Source organism: Sphaerodactylus townsendi, linkage group LG13, assembly GCF_021028975.2.
Source record: "Sphaerodactylus townsendi isolate TG3544 linkage group LG13, MPM_Stown_v2.3, whole genome shotgun sequence".
Lineage (NCBI taxonomy): Eukaryota > Metazoa > Chordata > Lepidosauria > Squamata > Sphaerodactylidae > Sphaerodactylus > Sphaerodactylus townsendi.
The window spans coordinates 37,044,730-37,066,922 of NC_059437.1; the positions used below are offsets into that span (position 1 = coordinate 37,044,730).

Sequence of the window (22,193 nt, forward strand, 5' to 3'; positions counted from 1 at the left end):
CAAATAATAAGGTTGGAATATCCAACCTGCCTTTGTACTTCTTTAAAAAATGGCAGAGACTGATACACATTAATACATCTCCCCTTGCGGCTTGCTGCTCAGGTATTCACATGGGTACAACTGCTGCTCACCCTAGGCGAATGAATGAGTCACTGTAAGGCCTATGAGCATGGACCCACGTGAGGTACTTGTTCAAAGCTGTGTGATAAAGTGGCGAGCCAGAAGTCATTAAAGCAGCACCTACCCACCCCTTAACTGACTTTCCAGAAGCTACATAATACAGAGTTGTCAAGGGGGCGCCTTTTCTAAAAGGTCTCGTCTTCTAGTGTCCATTTTGTCAAACTGTTTGGATCACTATGTTTTATTGCTTTAACAGTGGGTGATTTGTAACTCTACAGTTTTAATGGTGATTAATCTTGAATCCCTCAAAGGAGAAAAAGACAGAATAAAAATGCGCTAAATAAAGACCAGCCCTTCCCAACACTGCTCAACGTGGTGATGCTACTGTGATGCCAGCCTGCAGTTCAACACCACGGAGGTACCATGTGGGCATGAAATGCTAGGAAAACCCACCACCCACCCTTTGCCTAGCCCCAAAAGACCTGGTTCGTGTTGGAAAAATGCAGTCTGGCCAGAAGGCTTAACTGTACTCAGAAACCAGCAGAAAGAAGAAGACCGATGGTCAAGACTGCCTCAGCTTCCAGGGCCTAATGCAGACTGACAGGATACGAAATGCCTGGAAAGTCTCCTCTCCGTAGGGGAGCAATCGCCACTTGTGGGGGAGGGGAAAGGAAGAGGGAGGTCATCTCACTTAGCCCACGTCAGCAACCCTGAGGAGTAAGAACGAGAGAGAAGGAGCCGGGACTGCAAAAACAAACCGGGCAGCCCCACTCTGCTCTGCGGAGGGCAACGGAGGGGAGCCAGATGTGCTGGAAGCCACAAGACATTTCCAACAGCAGCGCAGACAGAACTGGATGTCCCAGGCTGCCCTGCACCCTGGGAAGAACAGGATGTGCCACATCCCTACTCACACTCACCCACCAGGCAGGAAATTAACGGTTATAGGAGGCTGCTGGCCTGCGGAAAATGGACCGTGCAGGCTCAAACAAGCGTGCGGGGGGGGGGGGGGGCTAGCCACACAGGATTAAGAAGGAAATTTTGCACCTCTGCTGCAATTCTTTGCAATTCGCAATTCTTTGTTGCAGCCCGTCTGGGGAGGCTGTACCAAAGGGAACTCGGAAGGGGAGGGGGGCTACATTTTTAAGGCTTGAGTAGTAGCTGAACATCTTGGGTAATATGGGGAGCCCCATATGCCTATTTGGCCAACATCCTCAGGCAACACACACTCTGAGAATGGCCATCTCATAACACTATTTGTTTAGGAATTGTCATGTTTACATTCCATCCTTTCCTCAAAGGAGCTCCAGACAGATAGCATGGAGATAATCCCAGTTGGAAAACAGCAAGTGGCCAAATGTGAATTCAGTAGTAAATTGGGTCCCACTTCCTTTTGTACTGGATGGTGCCATGCACACTGCCAGCGCAAGTGCTGAACTCTCTTTCCCTACCCTTGATCCACTCTACAAAGGTTGGATCACACAAAGACTTCTGCTGTCAACGAATACAGAAAAGAGTGTACACATTTTCTTCCTATTACATTGCTGCAGTTCTGATCTTCCTGGGACTAGTGCACATATTCAAAAGTCTTTGACCAGTCCAACTTAATATAGCTGCTCAGGCCAGACTTGGACCAATTTTCTGTGGTTTGCAGAGCCAGAGAAGCCAGACTTATTTTTTTAGCCCTCTTGGTCTTGTAGCATAATAGCCACACTGTTCTAACTACTGCTAACCACTTCACATTATCTCTTGAAAAAAGTGTTGTAGTAATATAAAAATGAAGATCCAAGTGACCCTAATTGTCATCACTATAACAAAAAAAAACTAACCTCAGCCCTAACCTAGACCCCAGTTTCTCATAATTTTATTGCTTTTAAAAAAGTCCATTTAATTGACTATTGAAGCCAGTACAGAAAGCAACTGGTTCAGAAATAAATTCATACACCATTTTTGAAGGGTATAAAGTCAAGCATACAAACAAGGAATAACAGGAGCTTCCTGGGCATGCAAGTGTTATGTCTCACAACAAAACACATCCTGGTGGTAAATGGTTGATAAACTTGGCATTTCTACTGAGGATCACCGAGAGGCACTACAATAAAATCACTGCTGGAAATACTGGGTGCCACAATGAAATTTCTATATTTCATGGTCATTTGGTGCCTAGGATTTGTCAAACCCTGACTTAGGGTACCAGAACTCCAGGGGCTTCAGGCTAGAGATGGAGGGTGGGAGAAGACACAGGTTTTCCCCTTCAAGGACAATGGGATAGATTTACCACACAGGTAACTCCATTCCTTCCACACAAGTAAATGGATTAAAAACCCCTTCCCCTCTACTCACCTATATGCAACAGGAGGGGGAGAACAAGTTGCAATAAGAAAGGCCTCTGAGGAGAACAAGCACACCTACACACACCCCTCTGGCTTTACACAAGATGGAGGGGCAAGAATTAATTTGTGCTTAGAGCTGCGAAACAGCTCGCGCTGGCCTTTGCTCACCCCTGTTCCCACACTTTTCCCACAGACGAGCCTTCCCAACCACCACCCAGGAAGACGGCAAGTTCTGCAAGTTAGTTTTTCCCACCTTCTGCACAGTTCCATTAGAGAGAAACTCAAAAGTACCGGACTTTCCTCCCTGCACAGACGCCCTCGGGTTTGGGAAGGCTCGCCCCAAGGAACATAGGCAAGGTTTTCCGCAATTTGGGAGTTTAATTTGGGAGAGTGCCTTGAAATAAATATTGGGGGGGGGGGGGCAGGAAATACCTCCCCTTCCCTAGTGAGCAAGAAGGGACGGAGAAGGAAAGTATCCCATTCACGCTCATTCCCTTAACTGCTTGCTAACCCCACGGCGAAGGCTCATTCATGTGGGGAGGGTCTGGGATTTTATTCCAATGCTCTAATGAACCAGGATGGAGGAATTCAGAAGGGGAATAGAGGGCAGTGGGAGATGGGTGGGAGGGGAAATTCATTCCAGGCATTGTGCCTGGAGGAATGGGCACAGCTGAATGTGCCAGGAAGGGGTGCTCAGGGTCCATGTAAACACATGCCTGAGAACAAAGGGGTGAACACACAACCCAGCCAGCAACTCTGGGACAGACAGGTCTCCTCTCAAAGAATATCAGATAAGGTCGATCTTCTAGAACAATGATCCCTTATGTAGCACCTCTGGGCACCACAGTGTCTGCCAAGGGTTTCCTAGCATGCCCACTGGTTCCTTTAGCTTTACTCCACCTCGGTGTAAAAAGAGGAGGTTCTTCAAAAGGGCCCCTGCACCTGCACAGAGCGCCCACTCAAAAACAGCCGCCTCCGTTAGAGGCAGACGCTCAATCTCCCAACGTTTTGTGACCAGCTGCATGCCCACTCCTTCATCTCAAAATCCCCAAACTGCCCTCAGGCTCAATGAGATGGGGGACTGTTGATCTACGCCCTGCACAGTCCAGCCAACATTGCTGCAAAACTGACAAGCAGAGCACAACGGTCAGCATTTTCTTCTGTTGTTGCTGCCCTGAATGTGGAAGTTCCATTTTCAGTTCCCAGGGCTAAAAGCCCCAGCAGATATATTCTGCCCCATCAATTTATCTAATCCCATTTTAAAGCCTCCAAAACTAGCAGCGACAGTTTATGGGAACCCCACAGGGATGTACATGAAGACGTTTTTCCACACAGCATTCCCAAACCTGACACTATCAGTCAGTTTCGTTGGGATGACTCTCTCCGGCTGTCCTAACTGTCTTGTAAATCACAGAGGGAGGGGCGGCATCGGTCCAATGCCGGCTGTGGGGAGTTGCCCGTCGGACTCACCCCACCTTTCCCTCACCCCTGCCGCTCCGAGGTGTGAGTCTGCCACAATAACCAGCCAGACTCTCTATTCAAAGGTAAACTGCAGACACAGGAATTCAAACCAGCCAATCCTAGGAAAGGTGGCATGAGGCCAGCAGCTTCTTGTCTGTGCCAGTAGAAAGAAAACCGAAATCGCGTGGGAGCCGGTGTCCCTCCCCCCCCCCCCCCGCCAGGTGAGCCTCAGGGGACATGGACAAGAGCTGGAAAACAACTACACCAATCCTTCTATTGGATCCTAAGGGGGAAATTCCACATTCCTCCCCCCCCCACTATTAAACTCCCTGCATACCCAGCCCTCAGGAATGCACTGGCAGAAGAGAGAAGCCAGAGGAAAAGAGAATAAGTCTTGTTGCTGCAATTGGGGGGTGGGGGAGAAAGGGGGTAATGGGGCAGCGGAATGTAAGCAGAGGACGGTAAGAAAGGGAAGCTGAGCGGAGGGAAACCTGGGTGAAGGGAGAGGAGAGCTAAGAAGATAAACATTTGTCCTTATTTGGGCTAATCCCCTCTTAGTTTGAGCGGGGTAGGAGTCACTAGAGCCAAACATCCAGTTTACGCAATGAGCACAAGTAAGCTTCCAGCACTCATAGCGCCACACGGCTGGCCTTTGGTCCAAGTGTGCAGGAGCATCCCCTGATTTGAGGATGGCGGGGGTGGGGGGGGAGAGAAAAGGGCGATATTCTCAGCAAAGTCCAAGGGCCCATTCTGTTCCCGATTGCTGGTTTAAGCATAGCAGCTAAGGGACTGAGTCTCAAACAAGAAATCTTTGGTCTGAATTTCAACCCTGCTGCAAGCAAGCTCCCCTCTCTCGGCCTCAAACACATACCCATCTGAAATATATATATATATATATAATAATAGTCACAAGAACCACAAGTCTGGGTACTGAATTTACAGGCCTGTTTATAGAGGATCCAGCAAAGTAATGTCTAAGATGTGCCTTGAATTCTTGAAAACTCTTCATAATTACAATGAATTGGGTGCAATCTGAGAGTCTTGCAAGCAAGCCAACAAAAGCTGTTGGCCGATAAACAGGTTTTTTTAACAGATTCATCTGTCCAAAATATACTTTAGCAAGGTTTTTCTTCCTGGTCACCCACAGGCAGCAATTTGTCGCCCCAGGCGAGCAGGAAAACGTCTTCATTCTCATTTTTATTTCCTGGAATCCTTGCATCCTCACAACAACCCTGTGAGACAGATTATAATAAAAGATAGTGACTTGCCCTCAGTCATTTAGTGTGGGTGAATTTTATTTTATTTTATCATTTGATTTCCAGGCCACCCTTCCCCTTGGCGGACTCAGGGTGGCTTATAACAGGAGGTTCAACGGATTAAAATCAAAGACCATTAATTATAAAAGGTGCCATAAAATGAATCCCTGCCTAGGGGGAATGAATTGAAGGAAAAGAAGGGAAAAGGAGAAGGAAGAGAAAAGGGGGAAGGGAAGCCAGTAGAGATGGCAGCCTTCCCATGTATAATCTCAGCATTTCCAGCTGCTACACCATACTATACCCTGTTCAGGATAAAGATGACCGGAGATTTGTGAATTCATCCACCGTTTCCTAGACCGTCTTTGTTTTTGAATGCCCCCCCTTGGGTCCTAGCGCCTGCCTAGTTCTGTCGCCAAGGTACTAGGACCCAAGCAGAGCATTCTAGAAGCAAAAGACATGATCAGGGAGATAGTAAGATTAGCAATTCACAACTTTCCTCCTGTCATCTTTTATCCTGAAAATAGGCTCAAATAACTTACTTCTAATTTTATACTGTGATGGGATAGTTGAGGCTCAGAAGAAAAGAGAAAATGAGTGCACAAAACTATAAACAGTTCTGGGCCAAAATTTCACTGCCATTCCAAACACTGACGGATCTGTTTTGATCCTTTCTCGGTACAAAACTGCAGACAACACAGACCTAAGAGAACGAGAGAGTACAGTCCAGATGGGGGAGACAGCTGTACAAAACAAACAACATAATTTTTTATTTCCTCACATGGTGCCTAATGAGGATTGGGACCATGGTTTGCAATTTCATGCAGAATCACAAAACATGAACAGGGTGTTGTTGTTGTGTCTGTGAGGACACAGTTCACCAGGTCGAATTAGTCTGTCAAAGATCAAAAGGGAAATTTCCTAAGGCTTAGAACAGCAAGGCTGCCACATTACTTTTCTTCTGTTGGATCTCACACCGCTTGGACAGCTTGTTAGAAATCACCTTTACAATTTAAATCTTTATCAGCTGTCTTCTTCATTTGCTTTTCCCTCAGAGTACCCTGAGGTACAGCACTAGATTAGGGGTCCCCAACCACTTTGACCCCGCAGGTATGTTAGGAATTCTAACATGGCATGGTGGGCACAATTTTAAAATGGCTGCCACAGGAGGCAGAGCCAGCCACAAAATGATTGCCACAGCTTAACTTCAGTAACGCAGTGCGGATCCTTGTACTGTGGTGGAAGCTGCCAAAGCAACATTTTTTTAAAAATCTGCACGCCAATCAAATCTACAACAGCCAATCAGAAGCCTCGCTGGGCATAAGCCTACCTGGCCCCAATCACTTCTGAAAAGCACTCGGTGGACACCATGCCATCTATATGCACCATTCTGGGGACTCCTGCACTACAGAGCTTTCCCCCATCTTCACTGGCAGAAGGCAGGTATAAATTGAATACATTTCTATAAATAGATAGAAGGGGAAACTGAGGATGAGATGCAGCAACATGCCCAGAGCCAGCCTTCAAATCCGCAAGGCTCGTGGCCTCATCACTAAAGATCCAGCCTCCCAGCCACTGACCACAAAAGCTCAAGGCTCCCTATAATACAGCTTTTTCCAGTTTTTGAGATTTTGGGAGATGCTTTTCATAGTGGATCTTCTGTCACATGAAATTCTGCAGGAGAATCCTGGGAACTATATGAAGGCCCTCAGTGCACAGTACCATAAGTGAAACCTGTTGGGCTTCACTCAGCCTTAACACTGCCCCAAAAGAGCCGGCCCAGATACACAACATACACCTGCAAGAGGAGGGGGGAAAAGGTAAAAGCAGCTGAGCCCCACCATTGTTGATCCTCTTATTTGGAAGTTCTGAGAAACTCCCAAGGTTGCTGTCTGAAAAATCACAGCTTTCCTTTTGGTGGGGAAAAAAAGTATGGGGAGAAGCATAGGAGAGAGAGGGAGACCCAAACACTCAGCCAGATTTCAGACTCCGCTGAAGGTCCCCCTCCCCCTCCCAAGCCATTCCTTCCAAGAGCAGCTTCTCAGGTCAGGGAGGGCTGTGCATTCTTTCCAAGCCGACTCAGCCTCCGGGTGCGCACCAGCATAACCCCTGCGCTACTCGCTGTTTAACCCTGCAAAGCCAGCTGGGAGCCATTAATAAAGGGCTGTCCTCACCCTCTCCTAGGTCTGAGTCTGCTGGAAATTCACACCCAGGAATGCTTCGGAATTGTCTGGGACCACAGGGAAGTTTTGCCAAGAACTATCCTATAGCTTCCTGTTAATCAACCATAAAGCATCCAGCTGAACACACACACACCCCGATTCCCTCTTGGCCCGCTCAGCCAAAGCCTTCTTGGAGAGGAGTTTTGAGCATGCTCTGCTCCAGCACAGAAAGCAGGGGGGGGGGGCACAAGCAGATTGGAGCTGTCCAATCACAGGCAAAGAGCAGCCCACCCTACCTGCCTGATCTTAGTGATGAAGAAGAGTTGAATTTATATCCCCCTTTCTCTCCTGTAAGGAGACTTAAAGGGGCTTACAAACTCCTTTCCCTTCCTCACAACAAACACCCTGTGAGGTAGGTGGGGATGAGATAGCTCAGAAGAACTGTGACTAGCCCAAGATCACCCAGCTGGCATGTGTGGGAGTGCACAGGCTAATCTGAATTTCCCAGATAAGTCTCCACAGCTCAAGCAGCAGAGCGGGGAATCAAACTTGGTTTCTCCAGATTAGAGAACACCTGCTCTTAACCACTGCTGCTGTGGAGTGATCCAGAACATTCCAGGGTGCAGAATGATACTCCAAAGTAAATAAACATAGGCTTTCCTGTGGTATCTGCCAGGCCTCTGTGAGAAACACACTGTTTTACTAGATGGATGACTAATCTGGACCAGCATGGCTGTTCTTAGGAGCCTTTATGGCCAACAAATATACGGCATTCCAGCTCCCATTCCCTGCCAACCCTATGCATGATTATTCCAAAGCACATTGAACTACATTCAATGGGGCTTATTCAAAAGTTAGTGTGCTCAGGGCTGCAGCCTTGGTCTCTTAGCCACTGTAATACACCAGCTCTTAAGGCTCAACCCACACATGTGGATTCAGAGAGCTCCAACTATGTGAACTGAACAGCAACAGCATTACAGTTAACATGTATGCATACCCATCCTTTCTTCCATCATGGAACTCCAGTCGCATACCTGGGAAATCCCCAAGCAATCTGCAGTCCAGGCTCTGTCCAGACCCAGATCCACTAAGCCACAGGAAGACTCCCGCATTCTGTGGCCTCACATGATCTCGTGGAGTGAAGCAAAGAAGTAGTGAAGGAAGGGAGAGAAGCAGGCAGTCTTGTGGCTAGCTAAGGGCCTGAGGGAGGAAATTTCCATGGAAGCCTGCCAGCTTCAGAGACCATTGTCTTCTTTTGCAAACACACTGAGTGGATAGCGTGCGCTTCCCAGTAAAGGTGCTACAGCAGGTGACAGGCACCAGTACTTTGGCTGGCCTCTGTCCAGCTTGCACCAACTGAGTTCACCCCACCCTGCATGCTGGCATTACACAGTCAAGCAGGTGCAGCACCCATTAGGCCTGTGCAACTTGTAAGGGGCCTCACCAAACCCAGTCCTTGGGGCACAGTCTGCTAACTGGCTCAACACCCACTTACCCTCATTTGCTCAATCCCGGAAAAAGCAAGAAGTGGGAAAATAAGTAAGCAATGGACATGGCTACAGGTGGCTTACAGGTTTTGTAGAGGTTAGAGAAAACAGTCAATTGAACATGGGATCTGAGAGATGTGGATTCCATTTAGAGAACCAGTCGCTTGCTTTCGGCTTCAGCTCACACATCTGCAAAATAGGAGGAAGGATTCCCTTTCATGCAATCTTATCACGATGACAAAAGAAGGACTGAAGGGCTGTTGTATGACAGAACTTAAAGACTGCCTCACACTTTAGTGGTAAGAAATTAGACCTGAAGTTCAAAGAGATGGTTCCTCCCAGGAACTGCCTGTCCCTGCCCCCCCACACCCACACACACACAAAGTACCATGTTTCCCTGAATATAAGACAGTGTCTTATGTTAACTTTTGCTCCCAAATATGCGCTATTTCTTATTTTCAGGGGATGTCTTATATTTCTGTATTCTGTTCGTCAGGCATGCTTCCAAACAAAAACTTTGCTACGTCTTACTTTTGGGGGATGCCTTATATTTCGCACTTCAGCAAAACCTCTACTACGTCTTATTTTCCAGGGATGTCTTATATTCGGGGAAACAGGGTAGTAGTCAAAAGAAAGAGCCTGTCAGATTCATTCCCACATCTCCACAGAACAAGCTTCCCTGTTTCTTCCACTAAAGGACAAGTCATAAGTATGCAGACCAGCAGAAACCTTGGAAGTCAAGATGTAGTGTGTAGATCACAAGGAGCAAGCAAGTTTTTGTGTAAACAGCTTCCAGTTTACGCAATAATGTTTGTCCGGTTGCTTCACACTCTCTGATCTGTTTTGCACAACTGAATTGTGTCATCCTTGCAGATGACAGTACATCGTTTACAAAATGGCTGATTGGAGAAGACAGCTGAATTAGCTCTGGGCAGGATCATACCAAGCATTCAGCTTGAGGCAAACTAATCCCTGTGAAGAATTAATTGAAGCCTGGCATAAAGAGTATTTGGATAAGCTTTGAAAGGAACCTGTAGCCAGGCTGTGGGGAAAAGGGTTTTCTGGGCTGTGCGTTGAAGGATAAACTGAAGTAACCATTCTACTACATGCTTCTCAGGAAGCTGGCTCTTGCAGGTGGTGTCAGGACACCAGGTAACCTATGAGGCCTGCCGTCCTCTGCAACAGCAGAAGGACACAATGCAGCTACTCTTGGACAAGCAAACAGAAGGACTACAGATAACAGGAATGCTTTGCAGATTAAATGTGCTATGTAAATTTTGCCTACCATTTGCCTCAGGCAACAGGAGATCCTGACAAGAAACTGAGCTGGGTGAAAGGGTGGGTCTTCGAGGTAAGAAAGGGATAGCTGGTAAAACATGTAGCTCTTATGAGAGAGTTCTCAATGTTTCACGTGTTTCAAATAGCTTCTTTCAAGGCCAGCCCAAACACAAGTGTTCATGGTGGCCACTAAGACTTTGTAAAGTGCAAATTTATGCTTTACTAATCTTTACGAATAGCCATGCAAGGTAGATCGGTATTGTGCACGTGAGCGAATGTGCGCGCACGCCGTCAAGTCACAGCTGACCTAGGGGCAACCCTGCAGGCTTTTGAGGCAAGAGACATTCAGAGCCACTGACTGCCTCCTTATGGGCTGAGAGTTTGGCGAGAACTGTGATTGGTCCAATACAGAGGAGCGAGGAATCGAACCCGTTTCTTCAGATTAGAGTCCACCACTCTTAACCACTATACCATACTGACTCTCCACGCTCCACTCTCCACAACTCTCTAAAGACAGAATGTTAAGGCTGAGGGGCGGGGGGAGAGCACCTATGGTCATCTGGTGAATTCATGACAGAGGCAGAATTCATACTCAGGCATTACACTACTTAACAACCAGCTGTGTGGACAGTTAGACTGAGGCACCAGTGAGGAGCAAGAATTCCCTTGAGAAAACCACCTAAGGAAGCTTTATGGATGATAGTTCATAGGGAACAGCATTTCTGGTCTATGAAGATTTCAGGCTACTAACTTTTGTAGGCTCCTTTTCAAGAATGGGGAAATACCCAGGTAGTCACTTACTCACGCACCTTGAAACAGCTTGGGGATATCCTCCTAGTACACAACTGAGCCCAGCATTAACACGCCTAATAACACTCCGCTAATAACATTTAGATAATTCAAATCGCTTTGTTATATCAGTCAAGTGAGCCAATATCCTTATCCCCATATTGTAGGCGGGGGATGACAGAGAAATGCTTAGCCGAAGGCAACCTAGTGAGTTCAATGACAGCAACAAGATTTGAATCAGGAGCTGAACAAAATTTATTCTTTAGGTCTTAATTTTTTTTTCATTCGCTTTTAAGGTTCTCCTTTGCAATTTTGATGCCACAGACCAGCACAACCGCCCAGGTGGAAATATCATGGCAAGTATGAACCAAAGACTTCTTGCCTCCACGCTACACTAACTCTGCAATCCGTCTCTCCTATTTGCCACACAAAGCTGCTCACTTGAATCTACCCTTCCGCACGCTCACCCTCGCTGCCAACTTTTTAGATCTCCATGCACTTTCACCCAAGAGCAGGAAAGGAAAGTTCGGAGAATCCCTGGAGGAGAAAGAGAACCAGTTATTTCACGCACTGCCACCCGATTTGAATGATGCACTCTTCTTTAAGGCAGGGCAAGGCAACCGCAAATAAATGTTGGCTCTCTTCACTTCTCCAAGCAGTCAAAAAAAATTTTTTTGGAAAGCCATACAAAGGAATGGCTTGTGCAAAGGAACGGCTCATTCTCAACAGCCAAGAGCTCTGGTGCCCAGCAGCAGGTGAGCTGGTCTTCCATCCAGCTCATTTTCAAAATACTGGTAGTTCATTGGTTCAGCAGACATGAAAGAATGCGACTGAATGGAAAACATCAACTCTCCGAAATCTGAAGACCCAAACTGGCAGAGTTTTAGTGGACTTGCCAGTGCAGAGACTTCCAAGCAACACACGCTTAAGCCACAAGATTAGTAGGAAAGAGTGAGCTGCTTTCCTACAGACTGAGGGCGAATGCTCCTAAAAAGGCCAGGAGACAATCTGGTACAGTTATACAACATTCAAAGTCCTGAAACTGGGACCTGAAACGCATTCCTCCATCACTTCTTGCTGATGGCTTGGCAACTGGCTTTTGCCATTCTTCCACCAAGGGCTCTTCGCAACAGCCGGATGCACGCCACCATTGGTCTGTTCTGGAAGTCACTGATCAGTAATCATAAAAGGCAATTTTCCACCAAAATCTCAGTCAGGATTCTAGATATTTGCCATGCAATGTAAGACCAGTTTTCACAGAACTTAGCATTCTGCAAGTCTCTCCTTTGTTAGAAAAGCAGAGCTTCTGTTCCTCCTGGCTGAAAGCTTAAAAGCATCTCTGCGACAGTGGGGTGTTGTGGGGTTTCCGGGCTGTATGGCTGGGTTCCAGTAGCATTTTCTCCTGACGTTTCGCCTGCATCTGCAGCTGGCATCTTGAAATGCTACTGAAACACGGCCATACAGCCCAGAAAACCCACAACACTCCAGCGATTCCGGCCGTGAAAGCCTTCGACAATGCATCTTTGTGATCTTCTCTGCCCTCCATTCCTCTCAAATGGATAATTCCAAAAGCATTTTCAAACACACAGCTTACTACCATGTTAATAGCACAAATCTGTGAACACGACACTTTATAGTGTAGCACAAGCAGAGACAATATGCCCCTGCGTCTGCAATTTAAATTTTGAAACTGAAGAGACAAGAAAAAGGGAGGTATTAGAAAACCTGATTCAGGGAAGTAGAATTATGCAGTATGAGGTGTATATATGTAAAGGGAGCAATTAACATAATTCACTCAGTTCATGTAATTTAGATTTTTTCCCCAATTTGATGCACGCACAATATAAAGAGTGGCCTCTACACAAGAAGGGACTTCAGATACACTTAACTAACACTTCCAGTCAGCATAAAGAACAGGTTCTGGTTTAACCTTGAATATACTAGTGTCTCCATCCAGAGAGGAAGTAAACAGAAATGACAAATAGACACTTTTTACAGCAGCAAAATTCCATGCCTGGGTAGCCACCCAAAAGGAATGTTTGCAGTGCCCCATGGAAGATGCAGACACAGGTACACAAAGCAGGGGCTTACAAATGGGATGCAATTGAAAACAGTAAAGATGCGCAGGAGTAATACACCCCAGGCTTCTCTGCTAAATCAAACCAAGTCACCAAAATAGAGGACACACTCAGGGTACAGATACACACCTAGCCCCATAATCTTGTGTCATATAGAGCCATTGTACCCATTATGATAGAAGGCACAATTTTAGACAGCAGTGTGTCAGCCTGTAGAGGCATTTTCTAAAGACAATAAGAAGAAATGTCCCTAAATACAGCAAAGCAGCGCCTCAGAGAAAGGGGCCATGCCATTTTCCTGCCCTGATATACCCCTTTTCCAAATGCAGAGATACTTTGGGATGGGTTTTCCCTTCCTCTAACATAGTGAAGACAGGTGGTATAACAATTCAAGCATCAGCTAGAAACTGAGAGACCTGGGTTCAAATTCCTGCTCAGCCAAAAAACTCAGTGGGTAGCCTTGGACCCATCACAGTTTAGGTCACCTCACAGAGTTGCTGTGAGGGCAAAATAGGGGACGGAGACCCTTGTACGTTGCCATGAACTACTTGGAAGAAAGACTGGGACAAAAATGTATTAAAAGATTCAAATTTTAAAATCATCCACTGCAGGTGGGGTGAAGTAGAAATAGGGCAAACCCAGACTGTACCACCTCAGTGTACCACCTGATTCTGCATAACATGGGGAATGATTCTAAAAACTGGCTAAGCAGTCATTTCCTCTCCTTGGGTTACAGGGCTTTGCCAGGACAGCTCGGGATTTCTAACTGAGATTTCCTTTTTATTAACTGAAGTTCCTAGGATGCTTCAGGGGGGAAAAATCACTGAAGTTTAGCCGCACTTGAAATTGCTATGTGTTTGAAGTGTGGCACTGGCACTTAATGGACCAGCTTCTGTGGCTGTCTGCTCAATGGATACTCTTTGAAGACATTCCATTTGCCAGCTCCAACGGCTGTAAGCCAGCGGAGTACACTTATACTCCTGCATCTGCTGGGGAAAAGGAGGCTAGGTGATGCTTTGCTTGGATGGCAGGTGACCAGCTCCCAATGTGGTTAAAGCCAACATACAGGCCATGTTCAAAGAAACCAAAAAGCAATAGCCTGTCTTTATGAGCAGGGGGACGTTATGGGCAAGCAGGACATGTTTGTCAATAGCTGGAGTGGGAGGAAGAATTGCAAGTCCCTCCTGACAAATTTACATGGCATCTAATCAGTTTAAGGTAACTGAATAAAAGCAAGTCTAAGCCGAAAATACAGGGAAGGGCTTGAAATCCCTTGGTTCTGCAAGGCCCCTATGGCTTGAGAGCTTTTTTCATATAATCAGAGTTGGAAGAGACCACAAAGGCCATCCAATCCAATCCCCTGCTATGCAGGAACACACAATCAAAGCGCTCCTGACAGATAACCATGCAGTCTCTGTTTAAAAACCTTCAACGAGAGAGACTCCATCACCTCTGAAGCAGCGTATTCCACAGTCGAACAACCCTTATCATCAGGAAGTTCTTCTTAATGTTTAGGTGGAGTCTCTTTTCTCGTAGTTTGAATCCATTTACCAGTCTCTGGAGCAGCAGAAAACAAACTTGTCCATCTTCAACATGACATCCCTTCAAATATTTAATCAAGGCTATCATGTCAGCCCTTAAACGTCTCTTCTCCAGACTAAACACACCTAGCTCCCTAAGTCTCTCCTCATCGGGCATGGGATTCCAGACCTTTTATCACTTGGTTGCTCTCCTCTGGTCACGCTGCAGCTTGTCAATAGCCTTCTTGAATTGTTATGCCCAGAATTGGTACACAGTATTCCAGGTTGGCTTTCTTAGCTGCTACATCATGCCGTTGACCCATGTTCAGTTTGTGGTCCAATAAGTCTCCCAGGTCCCTTTCACATGTACTGTTACCAAGCCAGGTGTCACCCATCTTATATCTGTGCATTTCATTTTTTTCTGCCTAAGTGTCATACCTTACATTTCTCCCTGCTGAAATTCATGTTGCTAGGTTTCACACAGCATTCTAATCTGTCAAGGTCATTTTGAATTCTGGTCCTGTCCTCTGGGGTATCAGCTACTCCTCCTAATTTGGTGTCATCTGCAAATTTGATTAGAATACTCTCTATATTCCATCATACAAGTCACTGATAAAAAACACTGAATAGCACTGGGCCCAGGACCGAATCCTGTGGCACCTCACTAGTCACTTCTCTCCCGGATGAAGAGGATATGTTGGAGAGTACCCTTTGGGTTCAGCTGGTCTAACTACAAATTCACCTAACAGTAGCATTGTCTACCCAACATTTGCATCGCCAGCCAGAGGCAATCACTCTATTCCTTACCCCAACACAACCTTTTGTGGCTCTTGCTCCCAAAACTTCCAGGAGCTAACAGTTGAGTAGCAAAAGAAACCACAGAGGCAGCCTAGACAGCCTCCTCTTCTCTCTCAGAGCTGGGATCCCAAGCCAGACACAGTCAGCAATAGTCAGAAGTTCCACAGTTCTCTGTGGTTAACGCGCTCGTAATTCCATAGGACAGCATCTCAGGACAAACTCACCAGTTTCCGCAGCGCTCCCTCATCCATGCTCAAAAGCGTCTCGTCAGACATCCTCCTGGCCTCCCCTTCTGCTTGGAAGAAGCTTGCAGATGTGCGTAAGCTCCAGGCGGGTGGTTAGTTCAGCAGCAGGACAGCAGGCTCACCAGAGAAAGTCTGAAAAAGAACAGATCGCAGGCCAGTCAGGGGGGGAATCAGGAGATCTTCTCCTGGGGCTCATTAAAAGGGTGTTGAAAAGTAAATGAGATCCCAATAGCTGCTTCACTGGCTGCTAATACCGGAGCTGGAACGTGGAGCCTTTCCGAACGCCAGCAACAGCTGGGGCCAAGTTTGTTGCATGATACATCCTCAGCCTACTTCCAGGAATCTCAGATCTGCTATGCCGAAAGCAACCCACAGCCCTGGACCCAGCAAGATTCCATCTCTAGTCATTTTTTCGATGTTTTGTCAAATTGCAAAGCTCAAAGCAGCCTCAGTTTCCCAAAACAGGAAGAAAACTTTCAACCAACCCAGATGTGAACAGATGGCAACGCATCAGAAAGGCATGCCAGGAAGGTGCTCCCCCTGCCCTAAATGTTGCAACCAAAAACACAAAATCACAAATGATGCCCGAGTACATTCAGGAAGCTTATTCATGAGTTTAAAGAATCAGGCAACATTCTCAATTGGCAGAGATCAGTGCCAGGATGCTGACACATGCTATTGTTGCTCCACATACATTCACATACAATGTCAGATGACAGGTGTGTGGTCATAGACTGGATGCTAGATACAGATCAGGGAGACAAACTTCAAATCTCAATTCAACCACAAAACTGTTCAGTCAAACATCTTTTCAGCCTACCTCACAAGATCCCATTTTATCCTCTTTACACAATGATAAAATGGGATAACCCCTACTTACCCTGCCCCATGTCTCTAGAACATTAGGATAGAGACACGAAAGAAACAATTAGCCCTTCACTTCTCTTCCAAATTAAAATTACCACTAGAAATCCACTCCAGGCTACAGTAATCCGTAGTTCCCTGATATCCTCAAACAACCCAATCTGAACTCCAGAAAATCAGAATGACCAAAATGTATCATCGCTTCCAGAGACACAAGGACCTCAAGGCTGTACCTCCAGAAGACCAAAAGCAAGTGCTCTTTCCTATTGAGTCCTTCCACAGCTTACTAGTATCAGTAACTGTGAGTCCAGCCACATACAAATTCAACAGCCACCATGGCACCCAAAACCTCAGATGTTCATAAACTCATACGAAGAAAGTACACAGAAGTGCAAATACTATCCAACCTCAAGCAAGCAGAGTCTGGCCGGGCAGCAGAACTTTAGTGTGAACTCCTTCCTTATCTGGGAGAATATTTTTCTAATCTTCTGTGATCCACAGTCAGAAACCACACAGACACAAGCCCGCAAATCCAGCAGCAGCAGCTCTGAAATGCCAAACTGGAAGCCAAGTAAAGAAGATGCATTTAGTAATAATCGTAGCGATACGGATTGGCCACCCCGGGTGTGAATACAGGCAAATCAGAACTGCTTCCACGAAAAGTCACTTTGGCCCTAAGGCCAAATAAAGGGTTTCTCTCCTCCACTCCGGATGGACCATCAGGAGAACACCCTTCCCAGCCTAGCCTGATAAATCATCTATTCCATCCCATCCATCTCCCTTCCCAAATCCGGAATAACCATTTACTTCACTTTGTTAATCCGGATCGACGTACACACCTCCGAGAAGCCTCCATCAATCCCGTCCCGCCGAATCTTTCGGGACCTGATGGGAACCCGCTCCGCCCAACTCCCGAAACCGCTCTGAGCGATCCGCCAGCGCCGCTCCGCCAGGTTTCAGCCCTCGCGCCTCAGGTTTACACCCACATTTGCTGCAGTGACCAATCAAAAGACCAGGATCCATCCAAACACTCTTCGTCGTCCAGGATTGGCTCAATTCAATTAGTTGGCCACGCCCCCAGTCGGTTGTCCTTTCCGTTAGCATGATGGGAATTGTAGTTTTGACGACATGGAAGTTGGGACCGGTTTTGTGTAATCTCCCTTTTTTTAATAGACGTGTTAATTCGGAGCTCTGAAACAACGACACTTAGCTTTTATATAGCACATTTTCAGACGTATTAAATTGATCCTAACAGTAGATCAGCATCGTTCGATTGCCGGGGCTGAACCTACCTAATTCCCAACAACACTGGAAAATTTGTGGGGAAAGTAAGTTATGACTGAACACTTCCTGACCTGCTCTTGTGCAGTGTAGGATACGCTAAAATAAATGAAAAGAAATACTAAAAAATTCAGGTATACAGTAAAATAGAAATGGTAAAAATCACCTTAGAAATAGCACTGAACACAATAAAATAGCACCAGCAATCTGACATCTGAATGCTAGGTTAATAAGAAGCAAATTTTTATTTGGTTTATTTAGTTGAAAAGTTCGTTTGTTCTGGTTGGACACATAATGTCTATGGCAGGACACATGTCTTGGAGTAACTGTGTTTTCCTAACCTTGGAGCTGTTGATGCAGGCAGAATCTCAAGAGTTTGAATGAGGATTACTGGCAATTCTGGTGTAAACGACTATGAGCAATTGTCTGAGTACTTTGAGTTTAATGATTTAGTATACATGCAGAAACTTTTAGTTACATTTCAAACAGATGATTCTCTTTACCACATATCAATCCTTAAGATCAATGGGAGAAATATTATTGTGACCTACTAGACTGCAGGAGGTTAGATTTCTTTTTTAAATTTCATTTGCCGTTTGCCTATCTCACTAAAACAAGTCAGAGTAACTAGGATTTTTTTCATTTGAGCAGTTCCCTCTGTTGAGAGCTGGGATACCTACCATCTTGGCATGCCATTTAATAGTATTTTAAAATATTTTAAATAATTTTTATTATGTTTTAGTCTTTTTATTGGTCACCTTGTGAACCCAGCTTGGGTCCAAAAAGTAGTGGAAAAATCTATCAAATGAATAAATGCTAGTAGCTATTCTCTTCAGTTCTTGGAGATAGTCTTTCACTATTAGGCAAGATGAGCCAGCCGTCTCCAGTGCCAGATTTTAAACAGATAGATCCAACTCAAATTCAGTAGGGAGTTTTGTTGTACATGTCCCACAGAATAGAGTACAAGCTGAGCAGAAACTAACCATTTCAATGGGGCTTCTGTACAAGATCTTCTAGTGTACTATTTGTATTTTCTACCTGAGGCACCGAAATGTTTTACAACACCCTCTACTACACTTGCTCACAATACATCATTAGGATTTCTAGGCCACAGGCATGTTAATTTGCCTTTTCTCAGTTAACGTGCAGTTTCTCTCTTGCCCCAACAAACGTTCGTGTCTGTCACCTTCTCTCAAGCAGCTGACCACTTACGCCAACAAAACCTTTAAATCTACTCAAAACGGACTCAGCAGGAGAGGACCAGCCATTGTGGAATAATCAGATAAGGAAAACAAATGTTTGTGTTGTGGAGGAAAAGCTGCAGTTGTCAAGGCAGGAAGTAGCCAGTGTCCAGGCAAATGCCCAGTTGTGACAGAGAAGAGACTGGCTGTCCAGATAGGACTAACGATAGGCATTGCAAGTAAACTTACTGTGGTTTGTGCCACAAAGGATCAGGTTTTTCTGTCACTTATAATGCACTCAGAATTCACAGCACCTTATGGCTACATTTAAGAATCACATCACATCACGATGATGAGAAATCTGTGAACGGATTTTGTTGCTGTTTTCAACTGTGCAAACAATTTTTTTGTAAGAGGAAATAGCCACACGCACACACCCCAATTTGGATCAGCACTCTGTTATGTGGAAAGTTAATTAACCCCATGCACTACTTTCATTAGTTCTTTGAAGCTGCTATTTTTCAAGCAAAGAAACATAGGCTCATTCCGCACATGCAGAATAATGCACTTTCAAACTGCTTTCAGTGCTCTTTGAAGCTGTGCGGAATAGCAAAACCCACTTGCAAACAGTTGTGAAAGTGGTTTGAAAACGCGTTATTTTGCGTGTGCGGAAGGGGCCATAATAGAGACACCATGCAAGAGATAACAGGTCCTATCCTTCCATTGCAAACATAGGAAAGGGCACGGCAATGTGCAGTGAGTGCACAAACACACAAATTCCCAGACTTTTCAGAACATCCATCACTGCCTTTTTCTGGAGGCTAACAGTCATACTACTGCATGTCAACTGTCTCTCTGTGGGTCAAACTAGGCATGAAACATAAATGCTTTTTCTCCACTGGTTTTTAAAATTGACGTGCCTGGACATCTGAGATCAAGGAATTAAAGCGAGTTATTTCTCCACTAAATATTACCCCTCCCCCCAGTGTCTTTTCTTTCTGCAGGTAAAATGGTTGTTGGGGCCGGATTATACAGTGGTGGGATTCAGCAGGTTCGCACCACTTCGGCAGAACCAGTTGTTAAAATGGTGCTTGTAAACAACTAGTTGTTAAATTATTTGAATCCCACTACCGGAACCAGTTGTTAAATCATTTGAATCCCACCACTGGCCGGGTATGATATGTTTTTCAGACACTAGAATGTCATCAGCTACTCAGTCTGACAAAAACCCTTCTTTATTTGTTACTGTTGTTTTGAAAGACGCATTTCCTTTCTTATTTTCTTAGAGTTGAGGTTGCTAAGAACACATCAGCTGAACACGTCAACAAGTTGCAAGGGGCACAAGAACACGATTTTATTAACAAAAGTAATACACAAATTAAAAACACTGCTTGAAAAATGAAAACACAAGTAGAAAAAACACAGATTAAAAACACAGACAATTCTTCCCAAACCAGGGGGGTATTCATGGAAAACAGCACTTCCTAGGACAAGCACGCAAAACACCCCTTCCCTCTCCCTCCCCTGCAGCCTGGCTGGGTCCATGTGGTAGAGTCCCACATTCAACAGCTTAAAGGTGGATCCAGTCATATCAAGTCTGGTGTTAAACTGCAGGCTCAGCCTGGCCGGGTCCACTTTATATTGCAGGTTCTGCCTCTGAAGTTCATGTGACTTTGGAGGCAGAGTTTTGGGGGCGGAGCCAACATTTCTACATGAAGCTCTGTTGGAGAAGGCTCACCTGGTAGAAAATGAACTCCCATTTGCACACATCCATCCCTGCTCCCCTACCCTCTCTAATTATCCCTGCTCTCCATTAAATACCCTACCCTCGCTTGTTTTGTCTATGTTGATTTTTAGATTGGAATCTCTTTGGGTATGAAAATAAGCCAAATAAATGGCTGGCCCGAAAATTAGATTAAAACAAAAATGAAGTTGGATCACTAATATCAAAACAGAGAAAGAAATTCTTAATAATCCTGAAGAAATTAAAGCTGAATTTTTGAAATTCTTTTCAAACTTATATGAAGAAAAAAATATAGATCACTCAGCTAAGACTCAAGAAGAATTAAGTTGGATCGGTTGGAATATTAATTGGTGGTTTTATGACCAACTGAAAGGTTGTTGTAGCTCTGATAAAAATAAGTTTTAAAAAATTAAAGAATTAGATATTTTTGAAGAAAAATTATTGAAACAAAAGGACCATTTGATTTAAACAGGTATGACTTATGTTTAACTTCAGAGGTTGAAGATGAGTATATTAAAGAATATATGATAAACTGGGCTAGGGATATGGACCATATTTTTACTATCATTTATTTTTCTGTTTTGGGGGGTTTATTTAATTGCTTGCCTTTACATGTATTTATTTTTAAACAATGCAATACTGGAAGTGCCTTTAGTTATAATGTAAATATTAGGTTGAAATGTCTGTATCAGTTTATGCTTTGTATTTTGTGAATGTTGAAATACAAACTTATTGCCAAAAAAAAAAAATACCCTTGCAAACTCAAGTCACTTTCCCTTATCTATAGTAGATTGGCAGGTGATGAAAGGGGTGGCAGGATTGCTAGTTCACCTTGACACCCCCAGGTTAAGGTGCTGTGGCTCAGTAGTTGACTGGCCCTGCTAAGTTGCAAGACCTCTCTGGCTAACTCATAAATACTTCCTTGTGATTCATCTGTTGCCATTTGAGTTACTAGTCTAGCAAATGGAACATTTTGTATGTTTGATTGTTTGTTTCACTGGTGAAAAGTTCATTTTGTCCAGACAATGACAAAAAGAATGGTAATTAACATAACTTGTTTTGTTAGCCCTGTGACTTCAGCCTTTAACAATATTTTATTTTCAAAATCTATAATGTTCAGAATTACAGAATAATTCACCTCACAGTTTCAATGTTTCATATTTATTTACATCACAGTTTTTAACTGGTTTAGTGCAGTGTTTATCCCTAGAAAATCCTGAGAACTGTCGTTCTATGAGAAGAAGGAAAGGGGGTGGGTGGGTAATGGATCTCTAACACAGAATTCTCCTCAGCACCTTCCCTTTTCTTCAGGGATAAAGTGAAGCTTTGACAATTAAACTGGTTTAAATATATTTGTAGCGTTAAGAGAGCCAGCATGGTGTAGTGGTTAAGGTGTTAGAACCTGAATAATCCAGGTTCAAATTCCCACTTGCACCATGGAAGCTGGATGGGTGACTTTGGGTCAGCCACACATTCTCAGCCCCAACCCTGGCTAGTATTTGGATGGGAAACCTCCAAGAAATACCAAGGTCATGATGTGGAGGCAGGCAATGGCAGCCACATCTGAATGTCTCTTACATAGAGAACTGTATGAGGTCACCA

General features: G+C 44.9%; 1 protein-coding gene across 4 annotated transcripts in view; it reads right to left on the reverse strand.

Moving 5' to 3' along the window:
• SMTN (smoothelin) overlaps nt 1-17,363 on the reverse strand; it is a 72,255-nt gene extending 54,892 nt beyond the window's left edge. Inside the window, exons 1-2 of one of the 4 annotated variants that reach the window (XM_048514205.1) lie at nt 17,225-17,363; nt 15,501-15,653 (exon numbers count right to left, since the gene is read on the reverse strand). In XM_048514205.1, coding sequence (XP_048370162.1) covers nt 15,501-15,551 — 51 coding nt within the window. In that variant the 5' untranslated portion in view covers nt 15,552-15,653; nt 17,225-17,363. Of the gene's footprint in view, nt 1-15,500; nt 15,654-17,192 lie in introns of all 4 variants that reach the window. The other 3 variants (XM_048514204.1, XM_048514208.1, XM_048514206.1) reach the window with 3 other exon arrangements.
• Nucleotides 17,364-22,193: the final 4,830 nt, after the last annotated feature.